The sequence below is a fragment of the Echeneis naucrates genome, chromosome 16, assembly GCF_900963305.1.
Source record: "Echeneis naucrates chromosome 16, fEcheNa1.1, whole genome shotgun sequence".
NCBI classification, from domain to species: domain Eukaryota; kingdom Metazoa; phylum Chordata; class Actinopteri; order Carangiformes; family Echeneidae; genus Echeneis; species Echeneis naucrates.
The window spans coordinates 10,113,761-10,133,538 of record NC_042526.1 but is presented as its reverse complement, the minus strand read 5'-3'; the positions used below and the strand labels follow the sequence as shown (position 1 = coordinate 10,133,538).

Genomic DNA, 19,778 nt, shown 5'->3' with positions numbered 1-19,778 from the left:
TGGGTTTCTGCAAATTAAAATATTTGTCTTATTTATATGAAATGTTTGTCAGATTTCTCCTGGCATAAACCTCCATTTGGAAACTCGCCGTTGCCAGGTAACGAAGCAAGTAAAATTTGAGTAACATAAAATGTTGGACAACCAGTGAGTTTAGATGTAACGTACAAAGCCGAGAATATATATTTGGACCCCCAGAGCTTTTCAGATAACAAATTGTTAACTTAAATTAATTATTGCCAAAAAACCCACCACATTTAAAATGGGTGCTACAAAACTTAAAGGTCAGGCTTTTTGCAAATGGCCGATCACTCTGCGAAAGATTTGGTCGGCCATTCTGCGCCGCCCCGAACAACGGGACAGAGCATTGTTGACAACTGTGGCTTGTCAGCAAACTTCTCCAGTTTTCTGAACAATGGAGCCGTCTACATTACTTCTGCTGGGATTTGGGGTGGTTTCGTTTGGCAATAGTTATTGTTAACTAATAAATGAGCCAGATCAGGAGGTTAACAAATTTGACGAATAGCGCTTCAGAGCATCTGTAGCTTGGCATTAGCTACCTAGCTAGCAGGAAGATGGGAGATGGCAGTGTCACTCCCAGGCTAAGCAACATGAAGGCATTCCTCGGAATAGTTGCCGGAGCAGGAGCTTCTTACGGGATTTACAAACTTATCAGCGGAGGAAGTTTCAAAAGAAACAAAAAAGGTGTGACTGAAAGTCCCGGTGTCAGGAGCAGTCCCTCCAGTGAAGTTACCCTAAAGCCGGGCAGTCTGCTGGCCAAAGTATCTGGTCTGGATGTTGTCTGTCCACGACCTGCGGATTCCGCATCAGGTAAGGACCATGGGGCTCACGCACAACACTTGTACCAAGTCATCTTTTTTTAAACTTCTCTGATCGTAATCCCAAATGAAGCGAATTAAACCATCAGTCAGTTCTGTGAATAAGTGAATTCAAAGTGTCTCTTTTGCTTCATAGGAGATATCATCCATCAGTCCCCTGGCAATCTGGAGCCACAGCACCTGAAGATGCTGCTGTCGTGTCTGCAGACCAGCAATAATCCATCTGACAGATCTCGAATCCTGATTACATTAGCAAATGCTGCTGCCTTCACTGTGAATCAGGTATTATCTAATTATGCTTTCTTTAAAACCTTCTGCAGGTGAGGTTAGCGCTGTCTGGTTCATAGCCAAACCTGTCTTTATTTCTGACATTTTGGATTACCTTGTTAAAGGTTGTTTTGTTTTGTTTTTTTTTGGTTTATCTCACTCTAAAGTCTTTATTACTCATCCTCCAGAATCTCATACGGGAGTTTGAAGGGATTCCTATCATAGCTGGTTGTCTCTCTGATCCTTCAGCAGATGTTAGAGTGCAAACTCTGAATGCTTTAAATAATGTGTCAATGAACATCGAAAACCAGGATCAAATAAAGGTTTGATGTTTTGTGCCGCACAAAGCAAACAATCTTTTTCCAAAATGAGGTCTTAGCAGACTTCTCACAAAAATGTTTTATGTTCTCTTGCAGTTTTATGTGCCCCAAGTGCTGGAACTGATTGAGATGTCACCAGTAAATTCTGACCTTCAGCTTGGTGCCCTCAGGCTGCTAACAAACCTTTCAGTCACAGACAAACATCAGCATTTGTTGAAAGAATCCGTTACACTTTTACTGTCTTTACTTGTGGTGAGCAATGAAACATTACAGGTTAGTATAATTCCAATTTAAAAGGTTTTTCAAACAACTTTCGTAAATGTTATGTATATCGATGATGTTGACCACTTGCTAGAGGTTTTAATCCAACCCAATATGTAAAGTTGTTTTTGTTTCAGGTTCAGGCCTTGAGAGTTCTTGTGAACTTGTCCTCTAATCCAGATATGATGGATGACATTGTTCAAACTCAGGTAAGACTGAGATGAAGTCTTTATCATTCACATCGAAACCAGTATAGTTTAATACGATACAGTACATTCTCTACCATAGCTGTGTTCAAAGTTCATAAAAAAAAGTGAAAGCCAAAATAATTGTACTGTCAAACTGGCTCCAGAGTATAAATCCTGATTTAGAGCTTGTTTTTGTGTGTTCTTTTTATTTATTTTTTTTTCCCGAAGGCTCCAGCTTCAGTTGTGCTACTGTTTGACGCACGGACAGCCCCAGCTGTACTTCTGCGACTGCTCACTTTTGCAGGGAATTTAAAGGCCTGGAGACCCTCAGCCCAAGTAGCTGATGAACTGAGGCTGAAGCAGGATTGCCTTTTTAGGGTGATGTTAGATGAATCCTCGCAGCTCCACAGCAGACTGGTCCAGCTGCTTTCACATCCTGATGGGGATATTCAGGCACAGGTGGCTCGTATCTTGACATAGACCCTCTGTCTCTAGTTCTGATTCATGCATAGTTTTTCCTTTTACACTCCTTGCCAAAGCCATAAATTTATTGCCCTTCAATCTAAATTATAAATCTTTTGACTAACCTTTTAAAAGAGCAGACTGTGTAGCTTCCAGTGGATACTCAGCTGACAGTCCCAGCTTTGCCATACCTACAGCATTCTCCAAATCAATTTTACCATCACACATCTGAATGATTTGATTTCCAGTCATTTGCAATGTAATTAAAAGCTGAGCAGTAACTTTTCTCACTGCAAGATACTTTTTATCCTTCAAATTTCAACAGTGCCCTAACTTCTGTGACCTTCGTGTGAAGATATTTTCTAGGTGAATGTCCTCTATCCAAACCCACTGCCAAAAGTTTTTTTTTTTTTTTTTTTTTTTTTTTTTTTAAGATATTTGTGAGGTGGGCAGCATGAGGCAATGCATTTCCCATTATTCAGACACACTCTTTTCAGAAGAATTTAAACGTGCCCTTCATATGTTGGATTACAAGATCAGGGCCATCTAATCAGCTTTTATCTTTGTATTTATTTTCAAAAACAGCATAATTCCAATAGCCCCAGAGTAAGATTAACCTCCAGAAAGGTTGGTCCCACTTAATGAGACTGTGACAAGATGATGGATTCAGTGTATCATGTAGATCTTAAGGGTGAAACACATGTTTAAAAATGGATTATTAAGGTGTTAAGGGCGCATGTAGGGGAGAACACCCAGGTACACTTTACTTTATGAAGATGCAGCCACATCCACAGCTGTCTGGGTGGGCTGATCAGGGATGTACTGGTGTTTTTGTCTCAACTGGTCTGCAAACACCTGCAAATCCCCCAGAGAGGAATAGAAGGAAGTTGCTCAGGAAAAGGGGTGTCTGGGCTGCTAGTATTGTTTGAAACTACAAAAGGCTTTAAAATGAGGGACTAAGGCATTACTGGTGAAAGCCATGTTTACTGTTAGTGGAAAATATTGTTCATCCAACGGTTGTTAACAGTGATTACAATCCTTGTCATGATTTATGCGTTTAACTGTCATTAGACATGCTCTAAGTGACAGATTTGCATGTTCAGAGGATGACTGAAGCTTTGGACACATCAGCTTGCTTGGTAAATAATATTTACAGAAAGGTTAAATAGGTCTAGCTGCTTACCTCTGATTTGCATGGCAAGGTATCTTGGAATATGATTTTTTTTTTTTTTTTTTTTTTTTTTCCTTCTTACTCTCCATGCAAGGATTTTATAGATTGTGCCAGTCCAAGTGTAGAAATGCTGCACATTTTTGATGTTTAGGCACCGACTTTAACTCAAATCTCTCAGGCGATGTGTTTTACCAGAACTGGTACAGCAAGATATTTACCTATGACCTAGATTATCATATTTATTTAAAGGAGTCAGCATTTTGCCTATAAAATTAGAAATGTGTGTATTTGGATGGTTCAATAAAAACCTTTATGACCTATAACGGATGTCTACCTCCTTATTTCTCATTTTTGAATTAGAAACGTTCACTGAATGTTTAGATGGCCTATCAAACTTTTTTTTTTTTTTTTTTTTTGGTCATCTGAAGATTGTTCTAGAAGATTTAAACGAGTGAAATAAAAACAATACAATGACTTGAAGGAGATGAATGTGTCCCTGGCTACACTGACACATCTATAAACCACAGTGTGTCTCTGTGAAGGCATGATTATTTTGATGTGGGTGTTGATGGATTTGGACAAAACCATTTAAAACGGGGATGATGATGCATTCAGGTCTTTGTCTGCCTCTCTCCCCCTCCCTCGCCGGCCTACACCCCCCACCCCCACCCCCACCCCAAACAGGATGACCATCGTCGGATCTCTGTGTGCTCCATCAGAGTCAGACCGGATCAGTGTGTGCAGGCAGGCGGACGGGCTTTCACACACACGCCCAGCAGACGGATCAGGAAAGGACGAGGAGAGAGAGATCGGGAAAAGAGGAGGAGGAGGGGGGCCACATTTCGGATTAGCCGCATCAACTATGAACATCCAGAACATCAAGTAGACTAAACCGGATCTCTCTCTCCACATTTCAGCCATCGAGGATGAGCGGCACCGCAGCGGCCACCGGATCGGCTTCTTGCCGCTTCGCCCACTATTTTGTCGTGTGTGGTCTGGACGCAGAGACGGGCCTGGAGCCAGACGATGGAGCAGGTATCCTGGTCATCCAAACACCACTTCAGCTCGTTACCGTCATGAACGTTTGTCTGTCCGCACCGGCCTGTTTGTGCGTGGATGGCTTCGGTTTGTATGTTTTGATTGGACGCCACAAAGGCTTGTTTACAACAATACGTGTCTAACCGATTCTCTGGAAAAAGATCATTTATGTTTGAATAGATGCATTTTATCTGCGTTTTCCCGGGTACCTTCTGTCAGGATTTCTCTGTTTTCAAACTGAAAAAACGGCTGATAAAAACGTTTTTATTTATGAGCATTAAATGGATGACCGTAGACAGAAAAACAAATTCAGTTGATTGGATAAGCCTTTTCCTATTAATTTGAATCAGTTATAATCACATTAGTTTAAAATGACAGTAATATTGTGTTGACCCTTTGCATAGCCTCTGCTTTTAGGTTTCTTCACTGTGATTTGATGATAGTTTCAGGACAGTCAGCTGAGAATATAGCCTTGCTGGTTTCTGCAAGTCATCCACGGCTACACCTGGATGAGAAATACAGCAGAGAAAGGGCTGAATAGAAGAGAGACAGCATCATCTTGTCTGCCCTGTAAAGCTGGAGCACGGATCCTGGCAGGGCTTCTTGAATAACACAGAGCTGTGTTAGGGCGAGTGCCCTGATTACGCTCCTGTGTATGTGTGTGTGTCAGCACAGTTTTTATCTCTGTCGTGCTCTGTTCAGTACTCTTATCACTTTCATGGCCTCAGGCAGGAGAACAGTGTCCTCTTTTCTCTTCAAAGCTAAAGGTGTTTGAGGAAGTTAAAGGGAATAGCATCAACAATGCTGGTGGATGTTGGAGTTTCCATGGTGATGACTGCTGCAGTGAGGAGGCTTGTCATGGTGTATTTGTGGTGGTTTGGATAGTTGGAATTGTTGGAAATACAGATATTAGGTTTGTGTTGCTCTCTTGTACACGGAGATGTTGATACTCAGCTCAGTGAGGTAAGGACAGAGTCTCCCACGAGCTATCTGTGTGTTCTGTGCGTGTCCTTCATTGTGTGTGGTCTGTTAGGAGGAAAATCTATGCAGGTGTGCCAAATACCAACACCTCTAATGTTAGTTGCAGTTTTTAGACGTGAAGCCCAAACATTAGACACCCTGCATTCTCCTTGCTTACTTTTTGGCAGCAATGAAGCTCATGTAGAACATGTTCGCAGCAGGGAAGATGGTAACCAGACATGTTTTCTTTTCTCTTACAGCCAAATGTCTGTTGAATAACAAGACTAACTCCCATAGGACAAATGTAAATTTAGGACATGCTCTGTAGGATCAGTTCTGCTGCAGATGAGTTAGTCCTATAGCTATCCAGTGATTACTTTGATCGCTGGCTCCCTGCGGCGTGTGACAGCACCACTGGCTAGTATATTTGAGCTCTAGCAATCTCCTTATGTAACAGCAGGTCATCCCAGAACCACTGCAGCAGAGTGCTCTGCTCCTTTCAAGGGATTTCTCTCTGTATGTGAATGCATTAATCTTTGCACATATATTCCCTGAACTACAGTAAAGCAGGAGATGTTCATGGCCTCACATACACGAGGCTTTTGAGAATTTCTGTAGCTCATACAGTATCTCTTTCTGTATGTCTCATTAGTGCATGCCTACAGCAAAACAATCTGCTCTTGTTGGCTCCTCAATAGATGCCACTGTGTTTTCTGCAGCCTAATCAAATTTCACATGACGTTGCCTGTGTGAACGCATAAAGGCTGAGGCTTTAGTGCCTGTTCAGACCAGATGACCGTCAAAGGGGGATGACATCAGCAGAGAGCACGAGCTCCCTGACCTCATGTTTTAGAACTGTGCTATTTTAGAGGTGCATGGATCTTGTACTTGTCTTATTAATACACATGCTGCTTGTGCAAAGAATATCAGCCTGAGCTGCTTTATTTTTAGGCACCCAGCACTTTTAGCTTGTTTTTCAAGCAAATGAACACAGCTCACGTCTTTGCATGAATTAGATGAAAAGCTAAATTTGTCAAGTCTATAATGCAAGACAGAGTAACTTTAACTGTTTGGTTCAAAAAGGAACAATTTCTCATTAGTCAGTGCCATTAACATTTGCTGTCATTTTAATTTTCTTCCACTTTTCCTGTCCATCCTCACTTACTCATGTAATGATGCAGCAAATTCAGCTGGTGATGATGACAGTCACATAACAATCAAGGAATTATTACGAAACAATGCTTTTTTCCTCCAGAATCGGAAATACTTGCTATTAATCCCCTGCAGAAATTAGGTAAACATTGTCACAGTAACAGTGATAAGTATTGTGATATGAAGTATGAAGATTAAAGCAGAAACAAGAAGTTTTAAACTGCAACAACTATAAATTTATAAATACATGAATTACCTCCAGCGTTTTTAGGATTTACTGCTGAGCTGAGCATGTTTAGCTTTTTTGGACAGGTGGTCAGACAAAGCAAGCTATTTGATGGCACAGCCTTTTTTGTGTGCTGTTTTGTTTTTTTTTACATTAAATAATGTGATAATAAATGACTTTCCATGATGATGCAAAGTATTCTGCAACACATTGGCGTGGGTTTGTTTGGCCCTGTGTGTTTTTACTGAGGTGCTAAGAGCAGGAAATATTCCCAGTAGAGCCGAACTGAGACAAGCATTTAAACTGTCATTGAAACACTTAAACAAACCTCCCTCTTGCTGTTAACACAGAAAACGAGTGAGACTATGTTTGAATATGTTTTGTTCCAACTCTTTGGTGGGAACTCATGCCAAGTAGGAGTGTTTTAATTGGGTTAGCTGATGAAGCTTGGGCTGATGCAACAGTTGAGGACTTTTGTCTGATGACAATCTTCAAGATCACAGCGGATATGGCTACCATGGTGACAAGGCGTCCTTGTGCGAGGCTCAATTCTGCCTCTCAGCGCCTGCACCAATTTGTATCCTTAGCAAAGAATATTGACTTCCCCGCTTATTTCTGTAATCCATTAGTTCCGGCCTCCTACCTACGGCTTTGACTCATTTTGACTTGAAGTGGTCCTGTTTCAGCTCTCGGGATCCTGTACGTCATCTTGTAGGCAGGTGAGGTGGATGTTCCTGAATGCGGAGTGATTGCGTCAAAGCTGGCAGCGGAGGGAAATGTTTATTCGCTGTCTCCAGGTGTTTCTTTTCTGCTTCTTTTTGTTATTGTTGTAGTGTGGCAATGTTTGCTGAAGGCAAACACAAATTTGGAGAATTCATAGTGGATTATCAAAATGAAAAAGATGGTCACACTGTTCAAGGGCATCCCCTCACAAAGTGGATGAATAATGAAAGTACTTAATTTGCTACTGTTGGCCGATTGCACCCTCTGAATCATACACACGGTGTGGTTCCATTTTCTCTTGTCTTTTCAGCACAGACAGCACTCTGTATCCAACCAGAGAGAGAAGCTGACACTAGCTACAGAGATTGAGGGGAGAAGTAACTTGAGCCAGACAGGCCAATGCATCAAATAGGTGCCATCTAGGTATATATGTAGGAACATGTAGAAATTCACTGCGCTGAAAATGTGATCCTTTAGTGTATGTGTAACCAGATATGAAAAGCTGTATTTTTTTCTGTCCTCCAAGTGTGAAGGGTTTCCTACTGCAGAGTGTCGGGGATGGGGGCAGTTGCACCATTATTCCAGTCTATCTCTATGGTAATGAGTTGAGTTACATAACCTTTAGAAGGGCTTTCCCCCTTCACTGGAGAATGGCCCTTGTTGTTGACAACAGATTTGTGTGTGTGTGTGTGTCAGTGTCAAAGTTGTCTCCGACCTTTTTCGTGAATCAAAGCTGCAGTTAAACAGAGACATTCTCTGTTCTGTCCTTTCTATATCATTATAAATTATGGTTCAGCAGTGCTGAACGTCAAAGATCACTTTGCACTAATGTTAATTCAACAATACTTCTCTTTTATTTTCACTTTTTGTCCTTCAGGTGAAAGCTTTGACCAGAGCCCCATTCGACGGTCCTTCAAGTCGAAAGTTCTGGTGCACTACCCTGAAAATACAGACAGGAACCCCTTCAGGAAAGATGCTGTCAACATGGTGAGGATTTGGATAATATGATCTGTTCAGCATTGGCAACAATGGAAATTATGAAAAGATCACCCATCACCAAAAGTGATATGACTCAAAAGGGAAGCATGACATTGGGAAAAGAGCAATGTGTCCTAACCCATGTCTCTCTGCATGTTCAATACTATGGCTGGATACGCAGAACATTATCATTTTTTTCTGGAAAAGCAGATCAGAATGATGAAAGGAAAAACTGGTAACAGGCAGAGGAAATCAAGTTCATTTTGATTCTGGGCTTATTTCATTAACATATTAAAATTCATTGTGAAGAGCTTCCCAGAGAAGAAGAGAAGACATTGAACAATTTTTGCGTCATTTTATTTGGATTTAAAATGTGGAAATACCACAAAGGTGCACAAAATACAAAATATTAATGTCAACTTGAATGTGTTGCTATAGTAATGCTCTGCTATGCTTTCTCCTCCTCCTTATCCTTCAGCTCTGCATGCCAAGAGGTCTTTATTTCCGCACTCAGGCAGACAGGCTCGATCATCAGTTCCACTCATTTTCAATTGCTTCTGACGATGGCACACGCTCCTACGGCTTCGTCCACACTTTCTATGAGGAGGTGACCAGCCCTCAGATCATCACTGCCATGCAGACTCTCTATCAGATGCACCAAGTGGAGCGCCAGTCATCCTCATCGGCTTCCTCTCCCTCCTCCTCATCTTCATCTGCCTCCTCACCCTCCACCTCCAGCATGGACTCTCTTGTGAGCAGCTTGGAAGAGTCAGACGCCGAGTCCCTGGCCAGGGTTTCAGGCTGCCTCACCTGTGCAGGCTCCTTTGATCCAGCGCGAGACACCCTGTATGTGTCCAAAGCCCTCTGCCTCCTGACACCGCTTCCTTTTCTTCAAGCTTCACGACAGTTCCTATCTCAGCTGCACCAGGCTGTGACGTCACACACAGCTCCACCTCTCCCTCTGGAGAGCTACATCCATAACATCCTGTATGAGGTGCCCCTGCCCCCACCTGGCAGGTCGCTGAGGTTCCACGGGGTGCAGGGACCCATCATGTGTCAGCGGCCTGGGCCAAGTGAGCTCCCACTGGGGGAGTATCCTCTTGGAGAGGCGTTCTCTCTGTTGGGTGCTGACAATATGGTGCAACTACTTACCTGTACGTTGCTGGAGACGCAAGTTCTACTTTACTCTCAAGGTAAAAACCACATTTAAAATTTTGAAATTAAAGAAAGATATTATTAAAAAGCCTTTTCCCCAGAATTTAGCACCTTGGTTACTACTATAAATTAGAATATAGTTGAGATGAGATTGTGATGGTATGGTGCAAAATGACTATATGTACTATGTATATACTATAAAATGACAATAAAAGAACTCATGGATTTCAATTTGAATATGACAGGGAAACTTGTTGATTGAATGATTACTGTCTCATCTTTCTCTCTCCTCAGACTACCAGCGTTTGATGACAGTGGCGGAGGGCATCACAACCCTGTTATTCCCATTCCAATGGCAACATATCTATGTGCCTATAGTTTCTGCACCTTTACATCATCTCCTGGATGCCCCTGTGCCATTTGTAATGGGAATCCAGCGCAGAGAGGGAGCTCAGCGATCCTCCCTTCACTTACCACATGAGGTACGTTAGTGAACCAGGAGCTTGTGTCTAAAATGCTTGTTGTTTTTTGAGTTAGTGTCATAATTTCAAGATTTCAACAAACATTCACTCATAAAGATCAAAGCCATTTTAACAGCCACTTGGTTGTCTTCTCCGCTTTTACAATGATTTGCCATCTGCCTTATCGAGCAGAGAAGATATATTTCCCCAGACTCCCCCTTCTTTCCCCATTACTTCAAATCCAGTCCTGCAACTGAGATCACTTTGTGCTGCATGAATATCTCACTTGAGCCTCTTTGAAGTTGCTCTGCCCCAGAAAAGAGGCAACAGAAAGACTGCTCGGGGGATGAAAGCAAAAATACAGAGCAAGAGAGATCCAGAATAATAGGACTTGATGAATAATTAATGAGAATTAGGGATTATTACTTGAGTTGTGCAATTTGAAGGAAGTGGAAAATATTTTAATCATACCAATAATGATAGTTGCATTAACAAGAACAAATAAATGAATGCACAGTTTGGCTTAGGTTGCGAGAAAAAATTTGGAAAGTGATTTGATAATTAAAGTCAAATAAAATAGGTTTGTAAGGTTTTTTTTTTTTAACCGTTCTCTTCCTTTGATCAAAGAGATGATGAAAAGTTATGATATAAGAAGCGACATTAAGTTGGTGGTTGGAGCTGCCGGGGTAAGAGGATGTCTGCCTCTTTGCACTCTCATCTCCCAACTTCCCCCGAGGCTATAAAATGACTGCCTGAGATCACTGTTGAAGGTCGTGTTGCTGCTGACTGCACTGTGCTCTGCTGTTGCTTACAGAAGCAGTTTTCCTTAAATAAGCGCCTGTCTTTCACAATAAGTTTGGTTTCTCATTGCTCAGCGGCTTTGTGAGCCCTGTTTTTGCACGGGTTTCATGGTGTTGTCTGCAGGTGCAGAAGCCCGATACTGTGCAGTTTCTCCTGTCACTATGATATCAGTAATCTTAAGATAATTCTTCACATGGTAATGTCCTGTGAGAGCTTAACACAGGGAAATGCCAAGAATCTATTTATGAAATGTAAATCTTCATCGCTGATCTTAATTGGATGTTAAAGCTATGCCACTTTGGGTACATGAGATGAATAAGCATCTGTTCAGCGTAATTGGACCTATCACAATTATCCAGCCAGTTTAATAGTCTTTTTTGTCTCTTGCACTTTCACAGGCCAATCTGTGCTTTGTGGACATTGACAACCACTGTGTTGAAGCCCCCGAGGACCTTCCTGTGTTTCCAGACCAGACCGAGCTAATCCAGGAACTGAGCGAGGTGCTGCTGCGTTTTGGGGTCCCTCCACAGGGTGGTGTAATCACCAAGCCCACCACCAGCACCACCTCTCCTCGCATGAGCAGTTTAGTCCTAGAGGATCTGATGGAGGACCGAAGGAACGGTAACCTGGGAGGCGAGGAGCTTGCGGTGCTGGAGAGGCTACAGGCTCTAGCGCAGAGATGCGGGGGAGGGAAAATGTCAGACGGTGCTAAGACGCTGGGACATGAACTTGAAGAGGAGGAGGAAGAGCTGAAGGCTGCAAAACTTAACATTCAGCTGAGAGAGGTGCTTGCTGGACGTTTTGCTGCCATGTTTGGCAGATATGATGAGTTTGTCATCCACAGCGCTTTGGACCTGGACTCTTGGTTGAGCAACCGAGAGGGCACATTCAGCTTTGACAAGGTACCATAGTGGATGCACAAGGATCATGTTAATATCTTATTTCTACACATATTCAGATGTTTTTCCATCGCTGTTTGGTTTACTCATGGTTTACACTGTTTCAGGGGTCCTTCCTGTCAGTTCAGCCCACAGCCCACTTGCGTTTCTTGTCTCGGTTCCTGGAGACATCTATGTTTTCCTCTTTTGTGGATGGGAAAGTGATCTCTCGCTGGGCGGATCGGGAGCCACTGCAGCAGCTGTTTGACAATCGTCTGGAGAAAGAGCGACTGTATGACACAGACAAGGACTCCTACAACTGTCGCTACAGGAAATGCACCACACTGTTTGAATCAGGTACTGGGAAGGTTCTTATGATCAAAGGAGAATGAAATAAACTACTAAGACATGCACATCATTGCACGATAGCTTAAAATAGAATTGTTTGATTCCTAAATGGCCTAACACTGGTCCACTTTTTAAGTGTGAATCATTAAACAAACGAAAATAAAAAGGAAACAATCTGATTAATAAATCACCTCTTTAATTAAATTAAAGAGGTGAGGTAAGATACTCAGATACTAGTTACGGTAAATATGAGCAAAAATTGGAGAATTGGAGAGGGATGAACTAAATGTCATGGTGGGAGATGAACATTATTTAAGAAGAGGGCTTTGTGTCCGATTAAAAACCTCCTGTTTTGCAGTGCTGCCAACCTTAATGCAGAAACTGCCCTGTTCATTACAGCCTGCATCCTTAGTCATATTTAGACAATCTGTCAGAGATTTTTTTCCCCCTCATTTCCATCGTTACTGTCTGTTGCAGTATGTATTTAGTTTATATGATATATAGCTACAGAACAGCGTACCTGGTGTAAATGTCTGTCTGTGCCTGCAGCCCAGGCAACTGAGCGCCGACTGATGAAGGCTGACCACACAGCCATACACCCCCACCTGCTGGACATGAGGATTGGTCAAGGCCGTCACCAGCCGGGATACTTCCCCAAGCTGCAGGCTGATGTACTCGCACAGGGACAAAACACCAACAAGTGAGCTTCCATTTTCTGTTAAGCAAACTAATCTTTGGCTAAAGGTACGGGTAAATATAAATAGTTTCATAGCCAAAAGTAAGATTTTTATCAAATTTTGGCATTTTCTTTGTATGAATAAATATGGTAAGCATATATATCCACTTTTCAATATAGTCAATCAACATCCAGTTTGAAATAAATTAAAATAAAGACTTTTGATAAGTTTTTTTTTCTCTGAAGGGTTCCCTTTGATTTAAAAAAAAAAAAAAAAAAGAAAAAAAAAAGTTGAAGAGCAGAACTACTATTTAAACATGTCTGCCAAAATCCACATACAATGTGAAGCACACTTGCTCGTAGTTACATTTTTATCTGTGTAAACAGATGGTCCAGTCGTGTGACAGCATCACGCAGGACTGACCCCAAGAGATCAGCAATGACTGATCACTCAGGAGGGGACAATGAACACAGACAGGTATTCTTCGTGTTAAACACACATAAACACACTTTCGAGGGCTTCATGAAGATTATGTCAGATACATCACCTTTGTGTGTATGTAACAGAAGCACACATTTGCAAAGAAGAATCTCCATCAGTCCAAGCTCCTCGACCCTTCGCCCCAAGCTGTCACTCAAACTCAAAGGGAGTTTGTTGATGGGCTGCTGAGTGAGTGTCGCCTGAAGGTGAGAGCTTTCATTCTGCCCAGCGATACAGTGATGGAGGCACTGCCGTCATTGGTCAGGGTTAACGCCTCAAAATGTTCTCGGGCTTTTTAGACCAAACGAATGCTGATGGAGAGGATGGGGAAGGAGAGTGTAGAGTTCGGTCAAGGAGAAGCCAACATTACGGGCCTGCAGGAAAACACACTTATTCATGGTCTGTGTGACCTACTGGAGAGAACCTGGGGCCATGGTTTGCAGCTGAAACAGGTCAGACAAGGACAAGTAATTCAAAATGCCTTATCAACACACACGACTTACAGATATGTGCTCCTGTGTAAACACATTTACATCACGCACATGAAAACAGAGAGATGAATGTAAGACTGGTTCATTGCTGATAAGTATGTCTATTCTGAGCAGGGTAAGTCTGCTCTTTGGTCCCATCTGCTTCACTACCAGGCAGCCCAGGGGAAGACAGATACACCAACTGAGTGTCCAGGTCAGAGGACAAACCTATTGTTTTGTTCTTGGATAAATCACTGTACTGTAAGTTAACTGATTGTTAATGTGAAATTCCTTGCCTGTTTAGGGTCTAACGCTTCAGAGCAGAGAACATTTGATGATGGCACTCAGCTCCTTAAAGGATCCTTAATACAAGATATGAGGTAATGCGAGCAAACTTACTGGGACCTTTGGTAACTATGCAGTTATTACTGTCTATGAATCTATTCATGTGTGTGATCTATGTTTTATTGTAAACATAAAATGTATTAATTTTAACTAATTAAAAATGCGCATTAAATGTCTCCCGCATTATTAAATGCAGCTTCATTTCCCCATTGTAAGAGATATTTTGGCTGAGGCTTGGATGAAGATAAAAAATAACAATATATTACACAAACATTATATTTTGGAGTTTCTTTGAGGGTCATTAAATGCAACATTATTAGAAAAGGCCAAATATTGGCGCTTCTTTTTGACTGCTTGTACCATGATGTTGCTCTAGGTTTATCCAGAATATGAGTGAGTGTCTGTCAGAGGTTGGTCAGGCCAGGGCCTGGATCCACCTGGCTCTGGAGAAGAAAATGCTTTCCCATCACCTTAAAGAGCTGCTAACAAACCAGGAGCTGCTCAGGTCAGAATGCATACACCGTTTAGTTTATACTCCAATTTAATTTATGTAAAGTACTGTGACTTTGACAGATTTTTCCTCTTTTGTCCCCTGACAGGCAGTTGTATAAATCTCACGCATTTCTGCTGTGTGAGGAAGAAAGGGAGCAGTTTTTATTTCACCTGCTTTCTCTCAACACTGTGGACTACCTCTGTTTTACACGGGTCTTCACCTCCATCAGTAAGTCCTGTAAACAACAAAGTGGTGGAATTTTCCCAAGGTTTTATAGCATTTAAAGATGGTCAAAGTTCGCTTCTGGTTAAATTAGATTAAAATAGCCTGGTAAAGGAATAAGTGTGAATTTCTCAATGATTCAATTAAAGTTTGCTCTTGGTGTCTTGTATCTCTCCAGGTATTCCATACCGTGTTGTTATTATACCCATGAAGAAACTGAGTATTGCAATGGCAACAGTTGACCCCTGGGTGTGTGTGTCAGGAGAACTGGGGGATTCAGGAGTTAGACAGATCCCAAAGAATACACAAGAGATTTTTTTCCAGGTTTGTAAACACACGTCAGCATTAATGTCAACACAGCGATCAACAACCTGAGTGCTGATCTCGCTGCGGTGTGTGCTTCTCGTTTCAGTGCAAGAACTTGGGCAGGCTGAGCACTCTGCAGTTGGGACAGGAAAACTCTGGTTTACTGGCCAAGTGTTTGATTGACTGCGTGATGGTGTACAATGAGATCACTGGACACACCTACAAGTAAGATTTATCTTCCAACTGGGTTCTCATCAGTTCACACCAATTATGGCGTCACAGCAAAATCCCTGGCTTTGTGGATGGCAGCTCCCTGTGTAAGATATGGTCACAACTAAATGACCCTTATTCCCAAATTTCGCATGCCTGAGCTCCCTGAAACACAGACGTCTGCTTTAACACAAGATAATCACACAGTGTAGACATTGTGAACACTGTACTATATCTTCACTCTAAATAATTGTCTGTTTGGTTCAGTTCTCTGCAAGTTTCTTATAAATCTATTTCAATCTACTGATCTCTTATTTGTAGTAAATGGACTTTAGCATAACAAACCAAAAATGTTCTGGAAGTTGTTTAGAAAAATGAGCAATTGGCACTTGCCACACAACACCAGCTGTTTAAAACAGATGGCTCTCAGCTCCGCCATGTCCCTGTATAAAGAATCACATTAGTATTATAATTATCATTTCTTAATGTTGAATATAATGAAACACCATGGCGTCTTTCCTTGCAGGTTCCCATGTGGCAGATGGCTGGGGAAAGGCGTGGGTGACGGCAGCTTGGAAAGAGTTCTCATTGGTCAACTGGTGTCACCTGGTGGTGAGGAGGATGCCGGAAGGTGGACCGGGACACCCCCAGAGCTGTCCTCTCCTTCTCAGAGTGTACGGATTGTGCTGGGGTCGCTTGGCAGCCGAAACAGTATGTACTGACAAAGAACACATTATTTCGGACAATAGCTGACCTACTTGCTGGTGAGCTCATCACAATAACAGGTTCTGCTCCTGTATCGTCTTTCTATTCACTTCTGTTCTCTACCCCTCGTGTTTGTCATCATTCATCTTCATGGTTCTATATATAACTATCATGTATGCATATTGTCAGGAATGATGGCTGTTGAAGTTCAAGAGGATGTGAGGGAGGCAGCAAATAACCTTGTTAAACACTTCCACAAATTGGAACAAGAGGTATGTGACACTTAGAGTTAAATAATTCTCTAAGATGCTTTTATCTCACCCGTTGGCTGAGAGAGCTAAAATAGGGGGAGAAAAAGGGTAAATGCAAAGAGGCATGTGATGCATTACACTATCAACCGCTAGCGTGTGTGACTTCTTTCTTCAACATGCTTCATTACTTCAGCTCCTTTAGTCCTCTAGCTGCTCGTTTGTGTCAGACTAGAGACTCTCTCATCTCAGCAGCAAGTTACCATCATTTCAGTTAATCTGTAATGGGCCTCTGACATTATAACAACATATTTAATGCAAAGCCGTTATTGTATAAACTCTGTTTTGTTTACTTGGTCTCCAAGTAAGCAGAGGATTTAGTTTAATGCTATCTCATATGAGTGGATTTACTGAAGTTGTAAGATGAGCCTTTTGCTCATTGTTCTTCTGGCGACTTAATGTCCTTGTCTTTTCCCTCCCAGAGGGGGAACTTGACTGTTTTGTTGTGTGGTGAAGGGGGACTGGTGCTGTCCTTGGAGAAGTTCCTGCTCCATGGATTCAAATCTAACCGTCTTTTCCAGAGGAATGTGTTTGTTTGGGACTTTATTGGTAGGTACTGTTAGTGTGCCATCATTAAGAGTATTCAATAAAGAGGTGTCTTGCTCACAAAATGTGTATCATAAACTGTGCATAATTTATTTTTATTTATGTATTTATTTCAATTGACTGTTTTGGTACACTATATGTCTCCAGTGTTTGCTTTTCATGGCGTTATTTTACCTTATCGCAAATCTTTTAATGATCTACCAACTGAAAATACAACCAACTCTGTCCAACAGAGAAGGCCGTGGTCTCCATGGAGACAGCTGATCAGATGGGTGACCTGCATGGGTCAACACTGACAAAGGGTCCACCTTGTGACTCACTGTGCCACTATGTCAACGCCATAAATGCATCTCCCCGAAACATTGGAAAGGAGGGCAAGTTCCAGCTGTTTGTCTGCCTGGGAATTAGGTGAGTGTTAATCATTTTAAAAATAAATGTTTACAAGTTCAAGCAAGAGGATATCACATAAAAGATGAGGAAGAGCTCCACAAACCAAAGCATTACTCTGATATATTTTTAAAGCACCCTGCTCATTATATTGTGTTTCACAAAGATGGCGTTGATTCCTTCCTGAGGCCACAGGTAATTGGACTCTATTACTGTTTTCTCTCAGTGACCTATCTCAGAGAGGGAATGAATCAGCTTTCATCCTCTAATGGTAATGGTTACATAAAATAAAGAATATAATTTCTATCTAATTACTAAATTTAATAAAAGTGACAGAACAGAAAACAGCTCATGTCAAAAACACCTGATTAGTGAGTGACTATCACGCAAAATCAGCTACATGCCAAAAAAAGCAGTCACAATGCTCATTGTGAAATCTATTTTGGATGTGTGATGTCACTCTTACAGCACAGCAGTTATCTGTAAGCACAATTACACTCAGAGTGAATAATGATAATGCTTAAATTCAATATAGGTGATGTAGTTGGCTGGCAGTTCAAATTATGTGAAAATATTTAAGGTAGTCATTGTCGGTAAGATAGTAGTGGGATCACTATTGCTAAACTATTAAAAATGTGCTCAGCACATGGTGACTATTTTTTTTTTTTGTTTGTTTTCTATTTATCTCCATGTATTGTGAACTAAAATTGTCAAAACGCTTTTGCAATATATTTCTGGTAAATTGTCCAATCCTTATAACATTTTTTTTAAGATACAAGTTATTGTGTCTGCAGAGTTTTTGGTTTTTTTCTTTAGTTTGTTTGTTTTTTGTATTATAACTGACTTGTCCTGTCCTCTTTGGTAGGGACCGACTTCTCTCTCAGTGGCTCCCCCCTTTGGCTGAGTGTCCTCTGACAGGGCGTACATATGAAGAAGGGGCTCTCCTGCGCAACCGTCCAGCCGTACACTCACTGTGTCGCATCCTACACACACTCAATGAGTTCACCATCACTCTTGAGACAGCACTGGTTAAAGGGGTTGACCTCTGACCTCTGACGCTGATGGATATGGAGCATGGAGTTCAACAACTTGCCGTGCAACCTGCTGTAGAAAATCTGATGGGTTTAAATATTAATATTTCCATCTTGTGGGAAAAGAGAGGTGCATTCATACACTCAAGAAATGTGACTATCATAAAAAAAACCCCAACAAAACTGGACTACAAGAAGCCACTGGCAATTCCAGCTCCAAACATATTGCCTTGTTCACCAATGTAAATGTCTTAGATTCTTTATTTGCTTTAGGAAATAGTGAACATTTTCCTATGCTTGTTTACACTGTGAAATTCTGTTTCCTTGAGAAGAAATGGAGTCATTCATAATCTCACATCTACAGTAGATATTTTCACAGCTCACACCATTTACTCTGCCTGACCCTAGGACAACTATAACTCTCTTTCTACTGCTGTACTGCTGTATTGCTGTATTGCTTGCACTTACATTTTAAACTAAGCACATGCATGGCCAAAATATGTCTCTTTGTTTATATCTTAGTGTGTTGTGATCTGAAAATCAGGACTCAGGCCTTATGATATAAACATTTACATTCATGGAATATCCTTATAATGATAATGTTCCCACTCTATAATATGTCACAAAATGTTATATTACTATGCTCTTGTTATACTCTGTAAGGTCTGGCCTGTTTCTCCTTCTTTATTTCAGTTTGGGATCATTAGCTAAGGAGAGTTGTGCTCATGAAACCTTCCTTTGGTCAAACACTGAAACCAAAATGGTGTCCTAATTATGTTAGTTTAAATTGTCTACCACTTTGTCAGATGTTTTTCTGTTTTTTCCCTCTCTCATTGTAAATATCTTGCTTCATTAGATCTTTGATAGAATTGTGGCCATTTGTTATAATGGAATAATGAATTTGTGGCATTTTTCTGTATAAAGATATCTTTGTGTCTGTGTAAAAGAATAGATCCCACTATGGACTCAATTTACTGATATATGGATAATAGTCATCTTTGTTTCTAGAGTGTTCAATTGTCTTTGCAAAATCTAGACAATGAAATGAGCACAGGTTCTTAAATGCAAAATATTATGTTGATGTCGCATTTAATTTAACAGTTACTGAAATGTGAAAATGCTCTCTCCTGCACTCTCCTGCAAGCACTAAGTAACCCACAAAGACCAAGCCTCTATTATCATTTAAATACGGATTAAAAAAGCAATAATGAACTGTTATTTATGAAATGTGTTGTCAAAGATTAAAGTTAATATTGGCATAACTCATGTTTTGGGATTTTTTTTTTTCTTTTCATATTACTCGCTTTAAATTTGTCATGTCTGAAAGAACTGAATCCTTACATTGTTAAATTATTTTCTAACACAAGACTGTG

At 41.2% G+C, this 19,778-nt stretch overlaps 2 protein-coding genes across 5 annotated transcripts; both read left to right on the top strand.

The window, feature by feature from the left end:
• Nucleotides 1-350: 350 nt before the first annotated feature.
• On the top strand, nt 351-2,742 carry armc10 (armadillo repeat containing 10). The gene is made up of 6 exons (XM_029522854.1): nt 351-828; nt 973-1,118; nt 1,292-1,426; nt 1,520-1,696; nt 1,822-1,893; nt 2,101-2,742. Exons 1-6 carry the CDS (start codon nt 573-575, stop codon nt 2,350-2,352), a joined length of 1,038 nt encoding a protein of 345 aa, XP_029378714.1. The 5' UTR covers nt 351-572; the 3' UTR covers nt 2,353-2,742.
• A 1,522-nt stretch (nt 2,743-4,264) lies between these two features.
• LOC115056189 (DENN domain-containing protein 5B-like) lies at nt 4,265-19,614 on the top strand. 4 transcript variants are annotated; one of them, XM_029522458.1, is made up of 21 exons: nt 4,265-4,540; nt 8,482-8,591; nt 9,061-9,775; nt 10,032-10,219; nt 11,398-11,901; nt 12,006-12,234; nt 12,775-12,925; nt 13,289-13,379; nt 13,469-13,588; nt 13,682-13,834; nt 13,988-14,060; nt 14,157-14,232; nt 14,574-14,702; nt 14,797-14,918; nt 15,091-15,236; nt 15,325-15,443; nt 15,955-16,139; nt 16,323-16,405; nt 16,864-16,990; nt 17,221-17,395; nt 18,240-19,614. In XM_029522458.1, exons 1-21 carry the CDS (start codon nt 4,432-4,434, stop codon nt 18,421-18,423), a joined length of 3,789 nt encoding a protein of 1,262 aa, XP_029378318.1. In that variant the 5' UTR covers nt 4,265-4,431; the 3' UTR covers nt 18,424-19,614. The 4 variants fall into 4 exon arrangements, with proteins under 4 accessions (XP_029378318.1, XP_029378316.1, XP_029378317.1 ...); XM_029522456.1 differs by having other exon boundaries at nt 13,988-14,066; XM_029522457.1 differs by having other exon boundaries at nt 13,289-13,388; nt 13,988-14,066.
• The last annotated feature ends 164 nt before the right edge of the window (nt 19,615-19,778 follow it).